Source organism: Prionailurus bengalensis, chromosome E4 (assembly GCF_016509475.1).
Source record: "Prionailurus bengalensis isolate Pbe53 chromosome E4, Fcat_Pben_1.1_paternal_pri, whole genome shotgun sequence".
Lineage (NCBI taxonomy): Eukaryota > Metazoa > Chordata > Mammalia > Carnivora > Felidae > Prionailurus > Prionailurus bengalensis.
The window spans coordinates 1,050,620-1,071,795 of record NC_057360.1 but is presented as its reverse complement, the minus strand read 5'-3'; the positions used below and the strand labels follow the sequence as shown (position 1 = coordinate 1,071,795).

The 21,176-nt window shown below is 51.7% G+C and overlaps 1 protein-coding gene across 4 annotated transcripts in view; it reads right to left on the bottom strand.

Annotated features, from left to right (window-relative positions):
* CNIH3 (cornichon family AMPA receptor auxiliary protein 3) overlaps positions 1-21,176 on the bottom strand; it is an 85,368-nt gene that overhangs the window by 31,589 nt on the left and 32,603 nt on the right. For 2 of the 4 annotated variants that reach the window (XM_043569420.1, XM_043569422.1), the window contains exons 2-3: positions 11,479-11,547; positions 6,510-6,557 (exon numbers count right to left, since the gene is read on the bottom strand). In XM_043569420.1, the coding sequence (XP_043425355.1) occupies positions 6,510-6,557; positions 11,479-11,547 (117 nt within the window). The remainder of the gene's footprint in view (positions 1-6,509; positions 6,558-11,478; positions 11,548-21,176) is intronic. The other 2 variants (XM_043569421.1, XM_043569423.1) reach the window with 1 other exon arrangement.

Genomic DNA, 21,176 nt, shown 5'->3' with positions numbered 1-21,176 from the left:
TTCTCCACGTCCTCACCGAACTTTGCTATCTCTTGTCTTCCTGATGCCTGTTCTAACAGGAGTAAGGTGGTGTCTCATTGTCCCGATCCCTGAATCTTAATCCCCTTCCTACTGACGTGGTAGATGGCCAGCACTTATGGTACCCTCACCATAGCCACACCTTTGCCTGTGACTCTGTAGCCCCTCCCAGTCCTACTCCGTGTTGGCGGAGGTCACCAAGAAGACGCGACCAATGGGTGACCGGTGAGGTGGACCCTGGTGCCCAGAGCTCCTCACCCACTCTCCTAGCTCTGGAATGCGGGTTCCACCTGCCCTCCCCGCTCCCGGGACCTGCCCCCAGGACAGGCCTGAGATGGTGACGTGGTGTTGGGACCACGTGAACAGATGTGGCTGAACCCTGTGAAGGCCTCTTTATAAGCTTCTAAAACAGGTGGGGAGGGGTGCAGAAATCTACCCGCCCTGTGGCCGCCCGAGACAAGCCTCCTGCGTAGGTTCCCTGGCTTACCCACCTGCCACGTGGCACGGCCTGCCCCCTGCACAAACCTGGGGAGCTTCTGAACCCACACCCTGGGCTCGGCCGCGTCCCTTGCGTCAGCCCACAGGGCACTAGGAGGTCTGATGCAGACCAAAGCTTGAAAAAGCGCCCGCGTGTTTCCACTTGTCCTCCGGCTTCTCTGTGACGCAGTGAGCAGAGCCTGGGCGAGTCGCTGGAGGACGAGATGCAGAGGGGGTCCAACTGCCCCCGTGGAGGCCGTCCTAGGCCAGCTAATGGCCTGTGTCCAGAGACACGCGCGAGCCTCAGGCAAGAGCAAGTGACACCCCTTCTCCCTGTAAGCCCAGCCAGGGTCAGGGGACCAAGCAGGGACCCACGGACCCACGAGAAATAGACGTTGTAGCTGCTGCTGACTGGCCTGACCCTCTAGGATGGTGGTGATGAAGAAGCAAGTAAGATCCGGCCAAGCAGCCACAGGCAACAGGGAGCCAGAGCTGTTGTAGGGCCCGCTGCCTGTCCTGCCGCGGCCTTGGGGGCGAGCGAGGTGAGGACAGAGCCCCCGCTGCCCCCACCACCCGGCTTCCGGTTCAGCAACGCTGGGACAGCACCGCTGCTCACACGGCGAGCAAAATGTTCCGTCCTTCCCTCTAACGAGGACTTTGCCGCAGAAAGCGATGGAAAATACATTATACATGAGACACGGTTTCTGAACTAGTTGCAAGCGTTGTTCTAGGATATTTTTACTTTTCTTCAAACATTCCCTCGAGGGGTGAACTATCCTACCAAGGAGTTAAACGGAAATAGAAAAGAGCCTTAAAGGAATCCACTCGGCCCCATCATGGTGAGCCAAGCATATTACAGGGTCCCTGTGGCTTTGGGGATTCCTGCCTTCCCTTTAAATAGCTGAGCGATATTACCGTCGTGGTGGTCCGTAAACAGCAGGTGTCAGAGAAGCAACAACTTCCCCTATTTTGTGATTAAAAATGTTGACTTCAGATCCACCGACTTGAGAAACATGAGACCCCAGAACAGTAAAGCTCTCTACGCCCCCGACTTCCTCATCTACTAATCATTAGTGCTTCACAGTGTCGTTATGAGGATTAAGAGTTAATTCTTCTAGGGGCACCTGGGTGGCTCGGTCGATAAAGTGTCCAACTTGGGCTCAGGTCATGATCTCACGGTTCGTGGGTTAGAGCCCCGTGTCGGGCTCTGTGCTGACAGCTTGGAGCCCGGAGCCTGCTTCGGATTCTGTGTCTCCTTCTCTCTCTGCCCCTCCCCCGCTCATGCTCTGTCTCTCAAAAATGAATAAACATTAAAATATATATATAAAAGAGCTAATTCTTTAAAAAAATTTTTTAACGTTTATTTATTTTTGAGAGAGAGAGAGAGAGAGAGAGAGAGAGAGAGAGACAGAGCATGAGTGGGGGAGGAGCAGACAGAGAGGGAGATGCAAAATCCAAAACAGGCTCCAGGCTCCAAGCTGTCAGCACAGAGCCCGATGTGGGGCTAGAATTCACAAACCGCGAGACCAGGACCTGAGCCGAAGCCGGACGCTCAACCGACTGAGCCACCCAGGCGCCCCAAAATAGCTAATTCTTTTAAAGGCGGGCAGTGGTCACTCTAAAAACAGAAACAGCTCCTGTCCCCAGCACACTTTAGAAATCTGCCAGCCAATACAGACTTCCATTCTGGAAAATTCCTGAGCCAAGGATGGTGTCTCTAAGGCATTCTACGCAACTGCCTCTGAGTTTATGTGTCCCTTTTCAACTGTATCATGTCCCTCAATTAAACACACCGTTCTCTCCAGAGCCCAAAGGAAGAACAGTGCCAGCGGCTAAAAAGACTGGCGATCAAGTCAGTTCATTGTGGCAGGAGTGCCGGGAATTACGGAAAAGGCACCGTCTTCACTATTCTTCCAGGTAGCTAATGCCGGACAAATAACGTGATCCAAAGTGATGTGGGTCTTTCTCTGGGCTCTGGTACATGAATGCATTTAGCAGCCTCCTCTGAGGTCAAAGAAATTGGGACAGAGTTTGAAACGGTCTATTTATAAATGTACAGAGTCAGCAAACAGCTGATGTGTGGCACAGGATACAATCAGGTTTTTTAAAAAAAGACTCCCCCTTATGTAAGCAGCACAAGCTTGCAGTATCGGTCAGTCATCGCTATAACAATGCTGCATAACAAATCATTCCAGCATTCAGCGCCTCGCAACAATAATCATTTATACTTGCTCGCACAGCTGAAGGTTGACTGGGGGCGAGGGGTCACTGGATCTAGCGGGCTTGGTTCTGAGCTACAGCTGGGCTGGGGTCTGCACCCCATGCCCCCGGGCTCCTTGCAGTGGGTTGGCCCCAGTGACGTCAGGTCAGGCGAGCAGGCACTCCCAGAACTCGGAAGACCTGGCAGAGCCCAGCGTGCGTGCAGAGGAGAGGGTCCCCACAATCCCTGGCTTCGGGGAGGTCACGGCTCCAGGGACGTGACCCAAGGATACAGCGGAGGGTGCAGAATCGGGAACAGCAGTGTGGTCTTCCTACTCGACCACTGCCCACCTCCGCCAGCTCCGCCTGCGGGACCACATCGTGGAGTGTCTGCGGCGGGTGCCGGTTTCACACCGTTCAGCTGTACTTCCCGCCTCGACCCCTCCCCCAAAGCAGGTGTGGCTCGGGTAAGCACGAAGGGGGAGGGGCACAGGCGGTCAGGGTGGTAACTCCTGTGGCCTTATCACCACCCCGTTCTTTCCAGAATAAAACCTGGTGCACCTGCCGCCTCGCACCTGGTTACACGGCCCCAAAGGATGCAACGCCCCCCGCCCGTCCTCCTCTTCCACAGCCCTGGAGGGAGGGAAAATCATCCATCCCCCGGGGCTCTCTGCAGCCACAGAGGTCAGAACACCGACACTGAGACTGGACACAAGCTTGCGGAAGTTGGGGAAAAAGGAGAACCGTACCTCCGTCAAGCCACACGGCGCCCTGGGTCCTGCCACGCACGCAGGCTCCGGCGAACGCGAGACCATCAGGGACACAAGACCAACTTGGCCCAAGGGAAGTGACACTTGACACGTCCCAGGACAACCAAATCCAGGGTGTGACGACCACAGCTCGCCAGGAACGCTTCTCCCCGAGCTCATGCCGACCCTGGGCTCTCACTGAACTTCCTTTCCTGAACCTGGAGAGGCAGCAGGGGCCCCTCGTCAGACGCTTCCTGCTCCCACCCCGCCCTTCTCCGTGACCCACGGAGCCGACCTCCTGCTCCAGTGGGAGAGCGGCTCACAGAGTGGTCCTGCCCTAGAACGTGAATCATACGCACACGTCAACACAAGAACCCTGCAGTTCAGACAATTACCCAAAGAACACATTTCCTGATAATTACAGAGCTTGAAATGGATCCACTCGAAAATCCCTTCCTTCCTCCCGAGAAAGCTGAGGAGGTGGTTTAACAACAATCAGCTGCTGAAATGCATCACATTCTGGGTGTTAGGAGACAAGTTCCAAGGAATTTCTTGGAAGGTACAGTCCCCAGAAGGTGGTGGTGCTAACCAGACCCACTCAGCCTCCCCCTGTGCCCGGCACGGGCTCAGACTCTGGCAGGGGGACCAGAGCTGGAGCCTGGGGGAGGCCGCCGGCCATGGGCCACCGCACCTGCACCCGCCTTGGCACGGAAGGCGTGCCCCGGGGGCGTTCACGGGGGTTTTGGCAGCCACCGAGGGTCAGGACGACAGCGGCAACGTGTGACGGTGTCAGCCGTTCTGAGCTGCGCACACCTGTGTCCTCCCCGCTAATTCCCCAGCAGCCTCCCAGGGGAGGCGTTGTGCTCACTGCGCCCGGGGCTAGAGTCGCACTGAGGGCCTCGTGGATCACCGGGGCAGGGGGCAGGACGGGGAAGCAGCAGAAGCCTGCATACATTACCTCCTGTCCGCTAGGGGCCTTCTGTGTAGACGGCGAGCACGACAGAGTTACATGTGATATGAAAATACACATCTGATGTAAGTAGTAAGTGTGGTAAGAGAGACACGTTCCCGGCTAGGTTCTCGCCCAGCCGGTGGCGGGGCCGAGGCCGCGAGGCTCCAGGATGAGTGATCAGTGATCGAGCGCGGCTCTCACACCTGCAGACTTGAAGTCAGTGTGCCCTGTCCTCTGCTGTCTACCGGAACTCTCCTCCCTGTCCTCTACTGTCTACTAGAACTTTCCTCGCTGTCCTCTGCTGTCTACCGGAACTCTCCTCCCTGTCCTCTGCTGTCTACCGGAACTCTCCTCCCTGTCCTCTGCTGTCTACTGGAACTCTCTTCCCTGTCCTTTGCTGTCCACTGGAACTCTCCTTGCTGTCCCCTGTGTCCACTGGAACTTTCCCCCCTGGTGTCGCCTGCTAACATTGAACGAAACATGCCTTCACGGGAGCAGTGGAGGCTGCAGCAAGGTGGGGTTTTGGGGGGGGGAGATGAGGGGACGGAGCCCATGAAAAGGAAAAAAAACAGAAAAAGGCCCTTGGAATATGTTTCCTGGAGCAAAACGCCTCATCTACTGCATACAGTTCTAGAAACTGTATGCAAACCCTATGCAAATTCGCAAATGGTAAAGCTAATTCTTGCTCAGCCCCTTTTCTTTCACACCCTTGGCTTTGACCTTCAGGCTGTAAGGCAGGACTCTGGCAGACACGGCCAGGCCACTGGTCCCTGTCCCACCAGAGTCAGTGGTCAAGCAGTCAGAAGGGTGAGCAAGCCTGATGTGAAGGATGTGGATTACTGCCTTGCCAGAGAGTCTGGGGTGGGGGGCTGGGGTACATTCAGGATGGGGGAAAGGGATGAGACAGACACTTAGCTGTCAGTTGTAAAGCACCAGCCAAACACCAGAAGTCACAGCCGAAGGCATCACTGGTGCCCACGATATTACCTGGGAAAGTCATTCACAGATTCATGAACTGCCCTTAATACCAAACGACACGTGCTGTTCTCTTAAATCTTTACTCTTGGATCACTAGTGTTTTCATATGCTTCTCATCATCTGACCACACTTCCCTGCTGCCTCGTCCAAGACGTGAAACTCTAACACACTGAGTGTCTAAGAAAACATCAACGGGCAAGCAATTGGCAGGAAAAAAATAATTAACTTTTGATGAAGCTCGCTCTTCCGATGGAAGGCATCATTACTGAAATCTAGAAAAGTTTCAAAAGCTTGCACGATGATTTTCCTTCTGTCGATGCTGGCAAGGTATCTGTTTCTCTCCTACTCACAGGAGGCTCAAAAACTCCTTTCGGGTTGACAGGTGGCTTTACGGTGTCCTGTAGCCCATCCTCTCTGAACAGAGATGGGGATGTCCTCTGGCTCTCGGCTGTGGGTACCGCTTCCTCTACCTGCAAGTTGCTGGTCTCTACACTTCGCTGCTCTCTGCACACACTTCCCTGCTGGACGGTGACGTCCCTCTGCCATCGGGCTTCCCCAGCTATGTCTCGGAGAGCACGCGCACCCATGAATGTGCATGCACACGTGTGTTCCGGAGGCGCCCGGCGGCTGTGACCTCTGCCCATCCATTCAGAACAACTCTCCGAACGCAGGCTCCCCTTCATCACGCTTCCAGTCCCAGCCCTGACACGCTCCCCGTGACGCTGTCAATCAATCTGCGAGGCTGAGTGGCAGCTGAAACCTCAAAGGAAAGCCAGCAGCTAGTTAAAAGCTTCCTGGAGCCGGGCAGGGGCATCCCCAGCGCCAGCCAGGAACAAAGGCCGCAGGGGCAGCATCAGGTGCAAATGCCATCCATCATCACGCAAAGATAGAGGACCTCCCGATCCAACCAGAGGCACCCGCAAGGATCCAGCGCCACCACTCTGGTGATGGCCACCACTCTAATCAGCTCCTTTCACCTCTGGAGGTTTCCACACGCTCCCACCTCCCCCACCCCTGCCATTTGCCTTCGGGGGAGACGGGGCTGGAGCAGGCATGAGCCTCGCTGGCCCCTTTTACCGTGTGACCGGCCACGACCCCGTGGCCGTCCACCCTCGGTGTGGCGTTCCTGCACTGACCTTTCTCAGGAGGAAGCAGATGCGTTCAATGTTCCTCAGCCGTTCCCTCTTCAGGACGCAAAAGAGAGGAAAAGAAGGGAGGTTGGAGGTTAGATGTTCTGCTGCGAGAACCTGAGAAGCCCCCACATTCAGCCCCCAGTACAGGAGGCAGAACCCACCAGAGACCCCTCCCGGCCACGTGGCCTGCATGCTCCCACCCAGCACCTCCTAACGAGACTTTCTGCTCATAGAACTCACTAGCAAAAAAACAAATCATCCAATGGTAAATGGGCAGAGGATCTGAATAGATATTTTCCCGAAGAAGACATACAGACGGCCAATGGGTATGCGAAAAGGTGCTCATCACCCATCATCAGGGAAATGCAAATCAAAGCCACGGTGGGGTACCGCCTCACACCTGTCAGGATGGCCCAAATCAACAACACAGGAAACCACAGTGTCAGCGAGGATGATGCGGAGAGAGGAGAACCCTCGTGCACTGCTGGTGGGAATGCAAACTGGTGCAGACACTGTGGAGAACAGTATGGGGGGGGGGGTCCTCAAAAAGTTAAAAATAGAACTACCCTACAATCCAATAATTCTACTTCTGAATATCTGCCTGGAAGAAATGAAATCACTGCCTGGAAAAGATATCTGCACCTCTGTGCTCACTGCAGCGTCAGGAGTATTTCCAATAGCCACGACACAGAGTCTACCTAAGTGTCCCTGGATAGATGAATGGAAGAAGAAAATGTCATACACACACACACACACACACACACAGCATATATATACTATTATATAGTAAGATATACACACATATACATACACAGTATGCATATAGTATATCATATAGTATGAAATATGTACACATATACACACACATGCACATATACACACACAGCATATATACAGTATACTATTACATAGCATGATACATGCACACACACGCACACAACACACACAAACACTGGAATATTACTCAGCCATAAAAAAGAAGGAACCCCCTGCCGTTTGTAACAACGTGGACGGAGGAGAGGGCATTATGCCGAGTGAAGTAAGCCAGACAGAGAAAGACAAATCCCGTGCGATCTCACTTATGTTTGTGGAATGTACAAACGTACAACAACAACAAAGCAAACTCCTAGAAAAGGAGAGAGAAGTGTGGTCATCAGAGACAGGGAGTGGGGGAGGGGTGAAAAGGCACAAACTTGTGGTTATAAGTACCAGGGACATCCTTCCGGGCGCCCACAATCAGCCCTCCTGGGAAGACAGCTTGGGCCCACTTGGGTCCCTGGAGCACGGGTGTCCTGATTTGTGTCCAAGGTAGGGTGGATCCCCGCCATTGGTTTTATTTTTCTAAAGTGAGTATATTTAGAGGAAGTCATCATCCCACTATGCCCCCAGGCTAAGATTTCTGCAAACGTCGAGGTCCCTGTCTGGAGCCTGGCTCACTGCTGGGGACAGGTGCCTAATGGCTGGGCAGGTGATGACGGTCACGTCACACACCGTGTGTTGCCTCCCCTTTCCCGCAATGACTTTCTTGTTTCCTGGAGCCACTGTGAGCACGGGTGAGGCATCCGCCGGCGCTCTGTTACCGAGGCAATGGGGTGGCCGTGGATGTGACGGTAATGAAATTCCTCGCGGATCTGGAGGGGACAGGTGGCTGGGACGCTTCTATTTCCCTAACTGACTCATACAGTGATTCCTGGGTGCCCTTTAAGAGCCCACATCAGGACAGATTAGCGCCCACGTGGCAAGGAAGTCAGACCATGCGTGTGCGCGCCCACACACGCACGTGTGTGCCCACACAAACCCCCATGCAGCTGGGCATCGAGGCTGCCTACGTAGAGAATAAGGAAAGGTGTGCCGAACCAGGCACAGAGAGGGTGCCGTGGGACGCACGGGCTGGTCCTCAGGGGTCAACGGCTCCCTCGCTCCGTGGCGACAGTGAAGGCCCCACTGGGAAAAGGAAGGGAAGGGCTAAATGAGATGCTAGAGTAACACGGGGGCCCCCTCCTCCTCCTGGAAGGGGGTCTGCCCCGAGGGCCCAGCAAGTCTGTGCTTTAGGGGATCTTCCTAGAGCAACTGCTTATAAGCTGAGTCCCCCCGGGGCTGGCGTCACCGCCCAGGGGGGCAACTGTTCCGAGCCTCCTGAGGCTGAGCTGCCTCCACGGAGGCCGAGATCGCTCCAACACAGTTAAGGAGGCATCTAAAGCGCTTAACTTCCTGCCAGGGAGTAAATCCTAAGAACCAAGAAAACGTGCCTAATATTCTTCCATGTAGGGTTTTAACAGATTTTTTTTTTAAATCCCAGATAAGAGGGACGCCGGGGGGGCTCAGTCGGTTGAGCATCCGAGTTCGGCTCAGGTCATGATCTCATAGTTCGTGAGTTTGAGCCCCGCATCGGGCTCGGTGCTGACAGCTCAGAGCCTGGAGCCTGCTTCCGATTCTGTGTCTCCCTCGCGCTCTGCCCCTCCCCCACTCGTGCTCGCTCACGCGCTCGCTCTCTCTTTCTCTCTGCTCCTCCCCCATGTCCTTCCCTTGCTCGCTCCCTCTTTCTCAAAATACATAAACTTTCAAACTCCCAGACAAGACTCCTTTCCCTGGGCCTTCAGTCTGTCTACAAGTTTGGCCGGCAGGGTCCAGGCTCCTTAATTACATCACAACCTGTTGGAAGCGTGGCTCTAATGACAGGAGTAAAGAGCTGAGACCCAGCCTCCAGGCTCACCTCACCCTGCAGGATTCACTTTCATCAACAACAGTTGAGCTCCTACTGTATGCGGGCTCCGTTCTTGCTCCGACCCTCAGCGGAGGCCGCCCCGGCCCCCGTGTGGGTCCTGTTCCCTCCGTCCCATCTGAACTAAGAAAACTGCCTGCTCCGTGACGTTTGTCTGTGGGTCGGATTTGCAGGACGGAGCTGAGTGGAGGACACGTTTCTGCACTCGCGTTGACCCTGGGTCATTTCAGAGAGCCCTGGGTGTTCTAAGTGAGCTGCGTCCTGGTTTGAGCCCGGACAGCTAGGAGGACGCAGCGGCAGGCAGCTGACCCCCCGGGACGCGCCCTCTCGAGCTGAGCAGCTCTGTGCCCTTGGCGGGTGCAGACGAGCCACTGCCAAACAAACGAAACATCCAGAAAGAAGTGAGGCCTTTCAGGCCCTGTGGAGCCAGGTTAGCCGGGGTGGGGGGGGACACCGGCCGATGGAAACCAGATGGATTTTAACGCAAGTTTCATAAAACTAAGGAGTTTCCAAGTGCCTCTGAGGGAGTCTTTCAACTTGTAACAAAATTCTGCTTCCCACAGTCGACTTTGAAAGGGTTTGGCTCTACGCCATGGAACCAAAGCATGGGTGCCAAAGGGATTCTGAAATCAGGCTTTAGAAAATCAGATCTCCGAAAGAGACAACACAGAGGAGGAGGTAAGAACACAGACGGCACACCTCGAATCCTGACCTCGCCGCCTGCGAGCCGTGGGCCCCTGCGCAGGTCTGTACTCGCGGTAAACGATGCCGGCGTGAGAGAGGTTACACACACGAGGTTCCCGCAGGCGGAAAAGACTCCCAAAACCTGGCGACTCCAGTAAAAACCCTGCACTTCACGGAGGCCACCCTGAAGCCTAGTCCCCTGGTCTTGTGGTTCCTCCAGGGAGCTTAACTTTCTCCAAGAACGGACCCCTGTGTCCCTGTCACTAGAGAGTGATGCCGCGAGCCTTCCAGGTTAAGACAGCGTCACACTAGTAAATCCTGCTGTTCAGTCTACAGCCTCTAAATAAAACTATCATCAGGGCGCCTGACTGGCTCAGTCAGTTGAGCGTCTGACTCCTGAGTTCAGCTCAGGTCATGATCTCGTGGTTTGCGTGATCGAGCCCCACGTCGGGCTCTGTCCTGACAGCCCGGAGCCTGGAGCCTGCTTCAGGTTCTGTGTCTCCCTCTCTCTCTGCCCCTCCGCTGCTTGCATTCTCTGTCTCTCTGTTCCCCCCCCCCTCAAAAATAAACATTAAAAATTTTTTTTAAAACAAGTATCAACAGAACTACTCAAACCAACACTTGCTTCCATGCTGGAAGGGCCTGGGAGGACCTTCATCGGTGCTGGGGCCCCGTGAGTTCAGATGGAGAGATGCCCCCTGAGTGACCCGTGTGCACCCCATCCTCTGAGCCCAGCAGTGCTGGTCTGGAATGAGTGTGGACAAGGCCCTGTCCGCGTGCGTGGCCGGTCCCCGGCTCCGGGAAGTAGGCTGCACTGACCAGAGAAGCAGAGACCTCACCCACCCCTTCCCTACGAGCGCCCCATCCCTCTCCTGCACCAAGGCCGATCTCCGTGGCCACCTCCATATGGGAGCAGCTGACAACTGAGAGGGAGTGGTAAGACCCGGAGCGGCGACCTGGGGCAGAGGGGCTGTCACCGCACCGACGACCAGACCGCGTCGGGTTCCCCAGCGGGAAGTGAGTCGGCCTGGGCCCACGGAGCCTCTCGAGGTGGGCGTCTCCTGGGCGGTGGTGTGGGGTCAGGGGCCCCGAACACCCACTCTGCACGTGTCCCACTGAGACGCTGGCCGGTGCCGAGCACGAATGACCACTAAGGAGGCTCCCTTCCCCCACAACATGCTGGTTCAAGGACGAATAACCACAAGACAGCACGAGGCCCCCACCTGGGTGACTGGGGTGCTCATACTTGTGAGTTAAGTGGAGACGTCCAGCCTCGGGCGCGAGATGTGTCCCCAACAGCCTGGAGCCAGGCACTCAGGGCTGGTATGTCCTTCACCCGCCCCACCCGTATCAGAACCTCCCTCCTCCACAGGCCCGTCACCACCCTGCCCTCCGCCACCCTGCCCACTGCCCCCCTGCCCTCTGCCACCCTACCCACCACCCCCCTGCCCTCTGCCCCCCGGTCCCCCATCACCCTGCCCTCCACCACGCCCCTGCCCTCCACCACCCTGCCCCCTGCCACCCTGCCCTCCTGAACCCTGCCCGCCACCAGCTCCCACCACTTACCGCGTGAACAGGGTTGCACTGGTCTATGGGGCTCTTAAAATCTGTCCTTAACTCATCGAAGGCAATTATCTGAAACGAATACGCAGAATCGAGATGTTAGTGCAAGTGTGAGCCAATGCACCAGGCCACAGGCTCCCTGTAGATCTGCTGCAAATGATACAGGGGGAGGGGAGGTCAAGGACAGGAGGCTGGCTGGAGTCGGTGGCTGTCAGAGCTGGCGACAGACACCTGGGGCTGACTGGGCTCCTGTGTCATCTTCTGCATCCGCTTAAAAGTCCCCAAAATAGGGAACAGGCCAGGTGCTGCATAAGGCCTCATCCTTGTGACTGGTAGACAAATAAGGCCCACAGACCTCATACGCAGCCTGGTGAGGACAGACGACAGAACCGTCCTCTCAAAGCTAAACTCACTCACAAACTAGCCCTAGAGGAGGTCAGAGGCCAGGGCCTCAGGTGCACGGAGCTGGCGGGTCAGGAGAGGCAGAGCCAGGCCAGGGGGGTCTGCAGAGAAGTCAGGAAGGAAGAAGAACTCAGTGGGAAGCTGTTTCTTTTTTCAAATTTATTTATTTATTTTGAGAGAGAAACAAGAGAGAGTGAGCACACTAGCAGGGGAGGGGCAAAGAGATGTGGACAGAGGATCCAGAGAGGTCTCTGTGCTGACAGCACAGAGCCTGACGTGGGGCTTGATCTCACGAACCGCGAGGTCATGACTTGAGCCAAGATCAAGAGTTGGACGCTTGACCCACAGAGCCCCCCGGGAGCCCCCATGTGTGAAGCTGTGTCTGTGAACTTGAGCCCTGTCTGTGCCACCGCTAAGCCGAAGCTAACGCATCACAGAGGTCCTGCCCCAGACTCTCCAGCCTCTCCCCGGCCCCAACCACCACAGGGTCACAGAGCAACGACTCACTGGCCAAATGGAGTCCCCGCGAGGGGCCCCACCAGGGCTAGCGATGCACCCTCCCCGCAACAACATCAGCAGACTCTCAGGCGGCCTGGACCCACCTCAAGAGGCGGGAAGTTGTATCTCAACGAGCTCTCCTTCTTTAGGCCAACAGCATTTACAATCAGGGGATTAAAAATCACCTTGCTTGTCTACAACAGTTATTTTGCTAAAAATAATAGTGCTGCACTACGGCAAACCCTTCCTGGAAGAGTGAGAAGTGGCTGAAATCTCAACCCGCTATAGGTAATGAGTCCCCGGGGCTGCCCCACTGAGAGCTGAGCATTTAGGAGACGCCTCTTTTCTCTGGAATGTTCTCTCCCGGCAGTGCCCTCTGGCTTCCGCAAGCTCCTCGCCGGGTGAGCCCTCACGATCTCGAGTCTGCATCGCGTGGACCTTACTGCTCGCGCACTGGGCGCACTGGGTGGGGCGCCTGCCTGGCGTCCGGTTCGGGGAGCCGAGCCCCAGGCACCGTGCTCGGATGACGGGGTCTCCGGGCTCGGACAGCGAGCACCGTGCCCCAGGTCCGGAATCCAGGATCAGCTGTGTGCCTTGCAACACAGTGTCGCTTCTCTGGGATCGAAAGGGCAGAAAGAAAGTGCGGAGTTACTAAAGACGCCGAAAGACTCCCCGCCCTGTTCGTAGCTTCGGGACACAACGGGGAGCGGGAAGACACGGCCCTGTCGTCACAGAGCTTACCACAGGGACTGGGTGGGGGTGATATGAAGAAACAGAATTGGGGGGAGGTCCGAGAGGTCTCTGGGGAGGTGCCCCCTCACCTGAGAGACCTGAATGACCAGGAGCCAGACATGGAAAGTTCTAGAAGGAAGTTAGGCTGCAGAGGCCCCGAAGGGGAAGCAAGGTCTGAAGGAGGGAGATGCAGAAGGGCCACAGAGGCCGAAGCCCCCCGATGGAGACACCACGGGAGACGAGGCCGGGAGCAGGGACCGGCCAGAACCCCACCCGTGCATGGCTCCCGTGGCCATGCTCCACCAGCTAGGCCTCTGTGGTCCCGGGCGCTGTGGCCCCCGGGGGGCTTGCAGAGCTGAGCACATCTGCTGCTCGCAATCTGACAAAGGGAACCAACCGCCTGGACGTGACCGAGTGGCCATCGGCGACACACCGGTGCTGGTGACCCCAGTGCCGACCGCGCACGCCGGGGAGGTGCTGGCGAGCAGATCAGGTCTTTCAGCAAGGCCGCGAGTTCACCCAGCGGAAAATCAGTGCCCAGAGAGTGGGGGACAGAAGGAGGGGCATCCTGGCGCATCGGACCGGGGAAGCCAGGTGGCAGCTGGGCGTTGGGAAAAACAGTCCATCGCTTTCTAATGGGGGGGCTCGTGGCCCGAGCCCGGAATTTCTGCCTCCGGGCCCACCTGGAGAGGGACGGCTCCCTCACCCGGGTCTGTGCTCAGACTCCCACGTGGAGTCCAGCGGGGCCAACCCCTCTCCTTGTTTCTCCGTGTCATGGGCCGAATAACGTCCCCGGGTTCTCATCCTCCCGGAACCTCAGAACGTGACCCTATTTGGAAGTAGGGTCTCTGCAGATATAATCACTCAAAATGACACCACAGACCCGAAATCCAGTGACAGCATCCCCGTAGAGAAAAGGACACGGGAGACTGCAGTGCTGTGGCTACAAACCAGGAGAGCCACGGATCGTCAGCAGCCACCGCAAGCCAGGAGCCTCCCCAGAGCCTCCCGAGAGAGCAGTCTTGACGGCGGACTTCGGCCGACAGAAGTGGGAGGGAAAAACACCTGTGATTTCAAGCCACCTAGTCAGTGGTGGCCTGTGAAGGCAGTCATGGGAAAACCAATACACTCCATTCACAGAGTGTCTGAAATTGCCACTGCTGGGACCTGAGACATCCGCGGGAAGACGTGGCTCTGGTGACAAACAGGAGCATTTCTGGCCCCAAATAAATACCCCCCACCCCCGGGGAAGCAGGCTTTTACCTGCACCCTGAGCCTTCCCGTAAGTCCTCCAAAGCCACACTCAGGATGCACTTGTAGGGGCGCCTGGGTGGCTCAGTTCAGCGTCCGACTTCGGCTCAGGTCATGATCTCACAGTTCTTGAGTTCGAGCCCCACATCAGGCTCTGCGCTGACGGCCTGTCAGTGCAGAGTCCGCTTCAGATCCTCTGTCCCTCTCTCTCTGCCCCTCCCCCGCTCACGCTCTCCCCAAAATAAATAAATATTAAAAAAATAATAAGGCACTTGTAACTTAGAAAGAAGGGGGTTTTTATGACCTCACCATGTCTTTTCCCTATTCCCTATCACACCATTCCCACACAACACGCAGCCCAAGCCCGCTCTGGGACGGGAGAGGGACGGCTCATGGGAACAAGTTTACTGCTGGGGACCCCTGTGTGGCGTGACATTTGGTCCCGGTTCTATGTCTGACCCTGGTGCGGCCATGAGTCCTAACATCTCTGTTCCCTGACCCTAACCCGCTCCAGGCCAGGGTTTGCTAAGCCACCTCTCAGCCCCTCGGAAGAAAGCTCCACACTCACGGACACCAGCCGCTCCTTCGGGTCCTGCCTCAGCTCCTGTCACCGCGCCGCATGCAGAGACCCAGGGTCTCTGACACGCAATTTACTGCCCACCTCCTTTCCTAAAACCGTGCAAGGCCCACAGGTCACGGGTGCTTTAAACTTCCCTAGGTATTTTCACGTGTTTTATTTTGTGTTCGTTTTCCATAACATCCCAAATTGGGGTGCCGTCCGCTTTCCCAGGGAACAATCGAGGAGAATGACGGGTCATCAGGAATGCCCGAGGTCACCCAGCAGAAGGGGGACTAAAACCGTCCCTCCCTCCGATGCTGCTCCTTGTGCTGTTTGCACGGGGCCGCACAGCCTCACCGCTCTTCCTGGGGGAGTGAGAAATGTTTACTAAGCCCCCACCGGTACAGGGTGCCATACTGGGCAGGACACAACGGGCTTAGCCCCGACAGCCCTGTCTTCTAAGGACTCCCAGTCAAGGAAATTGCTTAACCCTACCCGGCCAAGAGCTTAGAAAAGAACACTATTTCAGACCGGCACAGGGCATCTGAGTCTCCCCCTAACCTCACCCCGATTTCACCTCCGCATCAGTCGGCGTTCTGGAGAGAACTGGCTCATGCAGTTCCAAAGGCTGGCAAGTCCCAAACCCGCGGGGCGGGCTGGCAGCCCGGAGATACAGGCGAGGTCGATGCTGCAGGAGCAGTCTGAAAGCCACCTGCTGCAGAATTCCCTCTGGCTCGAGGGAGGCCAGTCTTCTCTTCTGTTCGGGGCTTTGGCTGATTAGATGAGGCCCACCCACATTAGGAAGGACAATCTGCTTGTGCTCAAAGTCACTGATTCGTTTCCATTTTATTTTTTAGTTATCTTTTTAAAATCCAGTACAGTTAACATACAGTGTTATGTTGAACACTTCTGTGCACGACTCCGTGCTCATCATGAGAAGTGTAGTCTTAATCCCTTTCACCTAGTTCACCCATCACTCCCCCACCCTCCGCTCTGGGGACCATCAGCTTGCTCTCCAGAGTTGAGAGTCTGTTTCTTGGTTAGTCTGTTTCTTTGTTTTGTTTCTTAAGTTCCTCATATGGGTGAGATCGTACGGTCTTTGTCTTTCTTGGACTTATTTCACTTAGCATTGTACCCTCTACGAGCAATCCACGTTATCGCAAATGGCAAGATTTCATTCCTTTTTATGGCTAATATTCCATTCTTTTTCATCATCAGTCCATGGACTCTCGGGCTGCTTCCACAGCCTGGCGATTGTAAATAATGCTGCTGTAAACACAGGGGTGCATGTATGCTTTCGAGTCGGTGTTTTCATATTCTTTGGGTAAATACTCAGCAGAGGAATTATTGATCACATGGTAATTTTAATTTCCTGAGGAACCCCCCACACTGTTTCCCACAGTGGCTGTACCAGTTTGCATTCCTGCCAACAGTGCACAAGGGGTCCCTTTTCTCCACATCCTCCCCAGCACCTGTTGTTTCCTGTGTTGTTGATTCTGGCCATTCTGACTGGTGTGAGGTGGTATCTCGTTGTGGTTTTGATTTGTATTTCTCTGATGATCAGTGATGTTGAACATCTTTTCATGTGTCTGTTTACCATCTGGATGTCTTCTTTGGACTATGTCTTCTATTTTTTAATCGGATTATTTGGTTTTTTTTTTGGATGTTGAGTTGTGTAAGTTCTTCATATATTTTGGATACTAGCTCTTTACATCATGTGCAAATATCTTCTCTCATTCCATAGGTTCCCTTTTAGTTTTATTAATTGTTTCCTTTACTGTGCAGAAGCATTTTGATATAATCACATTTTTTTTTTTGCATTTATTTCCCTTAGGAGACATATCTAGAAAACTTGCTATGGCTGATGTCAGAGAGACTGTGCTCTCTTCTAGGATTTCTACGGTTTCAGGTCTCACATTTGTCTTCAATCCAATTTTTTTTAAATTTCTTTTTAAGTTTGTTTATCCGACAGAGACAGAGTGCAAGCATGAGCTGGGGAGGGGCAGAGAGAGAGGGAGACACAGAATCTGAAGCAGGCTCCAGGCTCCAAGCTGTTAGCACAGAGCCCGACGCGGGGCTCAAACTTACAAACTGTGAGATCATGACTTGGGCCGAAGTCGGACCCTTAACCGACTGAGCCACCCAGGCACCCCTGTCTTCAATCCAATTTGAGTTTAGTTTTGTATGTGGTATGAGAAAGTGGTCAAGGTTCATTCTTTTGCATGTAGCTGCCCAGTTTTACTAGCATCATTTCTTGAAGAGACTGTCTTTCCCGCATTGTATATTCTTGCCTCATTCTTGAAGGTCAATTGACCATATCATCGTGTATTTATTTCTGGGCTCTGTATACTTTTATACTGACCTATGTGTCTATTTCCGTGCCAGTCTCATAGTATTTTAATTACTACAGCTTTGTACTATAACTTGAAATCTGTTATTGTGATGCCTCACAAAGAAGCTTTGCTCTTCTTTTTCAAGATTGCTTTGGGTACTCAGGGTCTTTTGTGGTTCCATACAAATTTTAGGATTGTGTTTTCTAGTTCTGTGAAAAATACTGTAGGTATTTTGATAGGGATTGCATTTAAAGTGTGGATTGCTTCGGGCAGTACAGAAATTTTAACAATACTTGTTCTTCCAACCCAGAAGCATGGAATGTTTCTCTATTTCTTTGTGTCATCTTTACTTTCTTTCCTTAGTGTTTTACAGTTTTCAGAGTACAGGTCTTTCATCTTTTTGGTTAGGTTTATTCCTAGGCATTTTGTTATTTTTGGTGCAATTTTTGGTGACGTTACTGAATTCATTTATCAGTTCTAGTAACTTTTTGGTGGAGTCTTTAGGGTTTTATATATATAGTATCATGTCATCTGCAAGTAGTGAAGGTTTTACTTCTTACTTACCAATTTGGATGCCTTTTATTCCTTTTTCTTATCTGATTGCTGTGGCTAGTTCTTCTAGTACCTTGTTGAATAAAAGTGGTGAGAGTGGAGGGGTGCCTGGGTGGCTTAGTTGGTTAAGTGTCTGACTTTGGCTAAGGTTATGATCTTGCAGTTCATGAGTTTGAGCCCCACATCAGGCTCTGTGCTGACAGCTCAGAGCCTGGAGCCTGCTTCAGATTTTGTGTCTCCCTCTCTCTCTGCCCCTCTCCCACTCATGCTCTCTCTCTCAAAAATAAATAAAAATTGAAAAAAAAAAACCATAAAAGTGGTGAGAGTGGACATCCTTGTCTTGTTCCTGACCTTAGGAGAAAAGTTCTGTTTTCCCCATTAGAGATGATGTTTACCATGGGTTTTTCATATGTAGCCCTTATGCTGAGGTATGTTCCCTCTAAACCTACTTCGTTAAGGGTTTTTATCATGAATGAATGTTATACTTTGTCAAATGCTTTTCCCGCATCTACTGAAAAGATCATTACAGTTTTTATCCTTTCTCTTGTTGATGTCATGTATCATGTTGACTGATTTGCAAGCATTGAACCTTCCCTGCATCCCAGAAATGAATCCCACTTGATCATGGTGAATGATTTTTTAAATATATTGCTGGATTCCATTTGCTAATATTTTCTGGAGAATTTTTGCACCTGTGTTCATCAGGGATATTGGCCTGTAGTTCTCTTTTCTCTCTCTTTTCATTTTGTGTTGTCTTTATCCTTTTGGTATCAGGGTAATGCTGGCTTCATAGAATGAATTTGGAAGCTTTTCTTCCTCTTCTATTCTTTTGAATAGTTTGAGAAGAATGGGTATCAACTGTTCTTTAAGTGTTTGGTAGAATTTCCCTATGAAGGCATCTGGTCCTGGACTTTTGTTTGCTGGGAGTTTTTTTTTGTTGTTGTTTTGTTTTGTTTTTGTTTTTTATTACTGATTCAATTTCATTGCTGGCATCCAGTCTGCTCAAATTTTCTATTTCTTCCTGGTTCAGTTTTGGGAGGTTGTATGTTTCTAGGAATGTATCCATTTCTTCTAGGTTGTCCAATTTGTTGGCACATAATTTTTTCATAATATTCTCTTATAATCCTTTGTATTTCTGTGGTGTTTACTTCTGATTTTGAGTCCCCCCCCCTTTTTTTTTTTGTGAGTCTGGCTAAAGGCTTATCAATTTTGTTGATCTTTTCAAAGAACCAGCTCCTGATTTCATTGATTCTTTCTTTCTTTCTTTCTTTCTTTCTTTCTTTCTTTCTTTCTTTTCTTTCTTTCTTTCTTTTCTTTCATTTCTATTTTGTTTATTTCTGATCTGATCTTTATTATTTCCTTCACTCTACTGGTGTTGGGTTTTGTTTTACTTTAGCTCCTCTACATGTCAGATTAGATTTTTGAGATTGTTCTTGCTCTTTGAGGTAAGCCTGTATTGCTATAAACTTCCCTCCTAGAACCACTTTTGCTGCATCCCAAAGATTCTGGATCATTGTGGTTTCATTTTTCATTTGTCTCTATGTATTTTTTAATTGCCTCTTCAATTTCCTGGTTGACCCATTCATTGTTTGATAGCATGTATTTAACCTCCATGTATTTGTATTCTTTTCAGATTTTTTTTCATGTGGTTGCATAGAGTTGCGGTCAGAAAAAATGCATGGAGGGGCGCCTGGGTGGCTCAGTCAGTTAAGCATCTGATTTTGGCTCAGGTCATGATCTCATAGTTCATGAGTTCGAGCCCCATGTTGGGCTCTGTGGTGCCTGCTTCCAGGCCTCTGTCTTCCTCTCTCTCTGCTCCTCCCCCACTCATGTGCACTCTCTCAAAAATAAATAAATATTAAAAAAAAGAAAAAGAAAAGATGCATGGTATGACTTCGGTCTTTTTCAATTTGTTGGGACTTCTTTTGTGGCCTAATACATGATCTATTCTGGAGAATGTTCCATGTGCACTTGAAAGTGTGCTTTCTGCTGTTTTAGGATGGAATGTTCTGAATATATCTGTTAGATCCATCTGGTCCAATGAGTCATTCAAAGCCACTGTTTCCTTGTTGATTTTCAATCTATTTAAGTAAGTGGGGTGTTAAAATCCCCCAGTATTGTTGTGTTATTATCAATTACTTCCTTTATTATCATTAGCTGCTTTATATGTTTGGGTGTTTCCATGTTGGGTGAATAAATATTTACAATTGTTAAATCTTTTTGTTTGTTACCTTTATGATTATATAGTGTCCTTCTTTGTCTCTCGTTACAGTCTTTGTTTTAATATCTATTTTGTCCAATACACATATTGCTACTCCAGCTTTCTTTTGACACCCATTTGCATGATAGATGGTTCTCCATCCCCTCACTTTCAATCTGCATGTATCTTTAGATCTGAAATGAGTCTTCTGTAGGCAGCATATAGATGGGTCTGGGTTTTTTTTCATCCACTCCATCAACCTATGTCTTTTGATTGGAATGTTTTGTCCATTTACAAAGTAATTACTGATAGGTGTGTACCTATCACCATTTGCTTTATTGGTTGTTTTTCTAGTTCTGCTCTGTTCCTTTCTTCTTTTGCTCTCTTCTCTCATGGTTTGCTGGCTTTCTTTAGTTATATTTTTGGATTCCTTTCTCCTTATTTTTTGCATATGCATTACCAGTTTGTCATTTGTGGCTTAGGTTTGTATATAACATGTTATGCATCTGGCAGTCTATATTATGCTGACGATAGTTAATGTTTGAACTCACTCTTTACTCCTTTTCCCCATCTGCCCCCCACCCACACTTTAGGTATATGGTGTCGGACTTCACATCCTTTTATTTTGTGAATCCCTTGACTGATTTTTATAGATATACTTATTTATACTGCTTTATGCTTCCTCCTGCTCTAACTCCTACCAAGAGTCCTTCCTTTCCACTCAAAGAGTCCCCTTTAACATTTATTGCAGGGCTATTTCAGTGGTGATGAATTCCTTTACCTTTGGTTTGTCTGGAAACCTCTTTATCGCTTCCTCTGTTGTGAATGACAGCCTTGCTGGATAGAGTGTTCTTGGTTGCAGGAATTTCCCTTTCAGCACTTTGAATATATCATGCCCCTCCCTCTGGCCTGCAAAGTTGCTGCTGAAAAATCAGACGATAGCCTTATGGGGTTTCCCTTGTATGTAACTGTTTTCTTTCCTCTGGCTGTTTTTAAAACTCTCTCGATCCCATGCTTCTTGCCATTTAAATTCCTTACATGCCTTGGTGTGGACCTCCTTGAGTGATTTTGTTGGGGTCTCTCTGTGTCTCCTGGGTCTGGATTTCCGTTTCCTTCCTCAGATTCAGGAAGTTTTCAGCTATTATTTCTTCAAATAAATGTTCTGTCCCCTTTT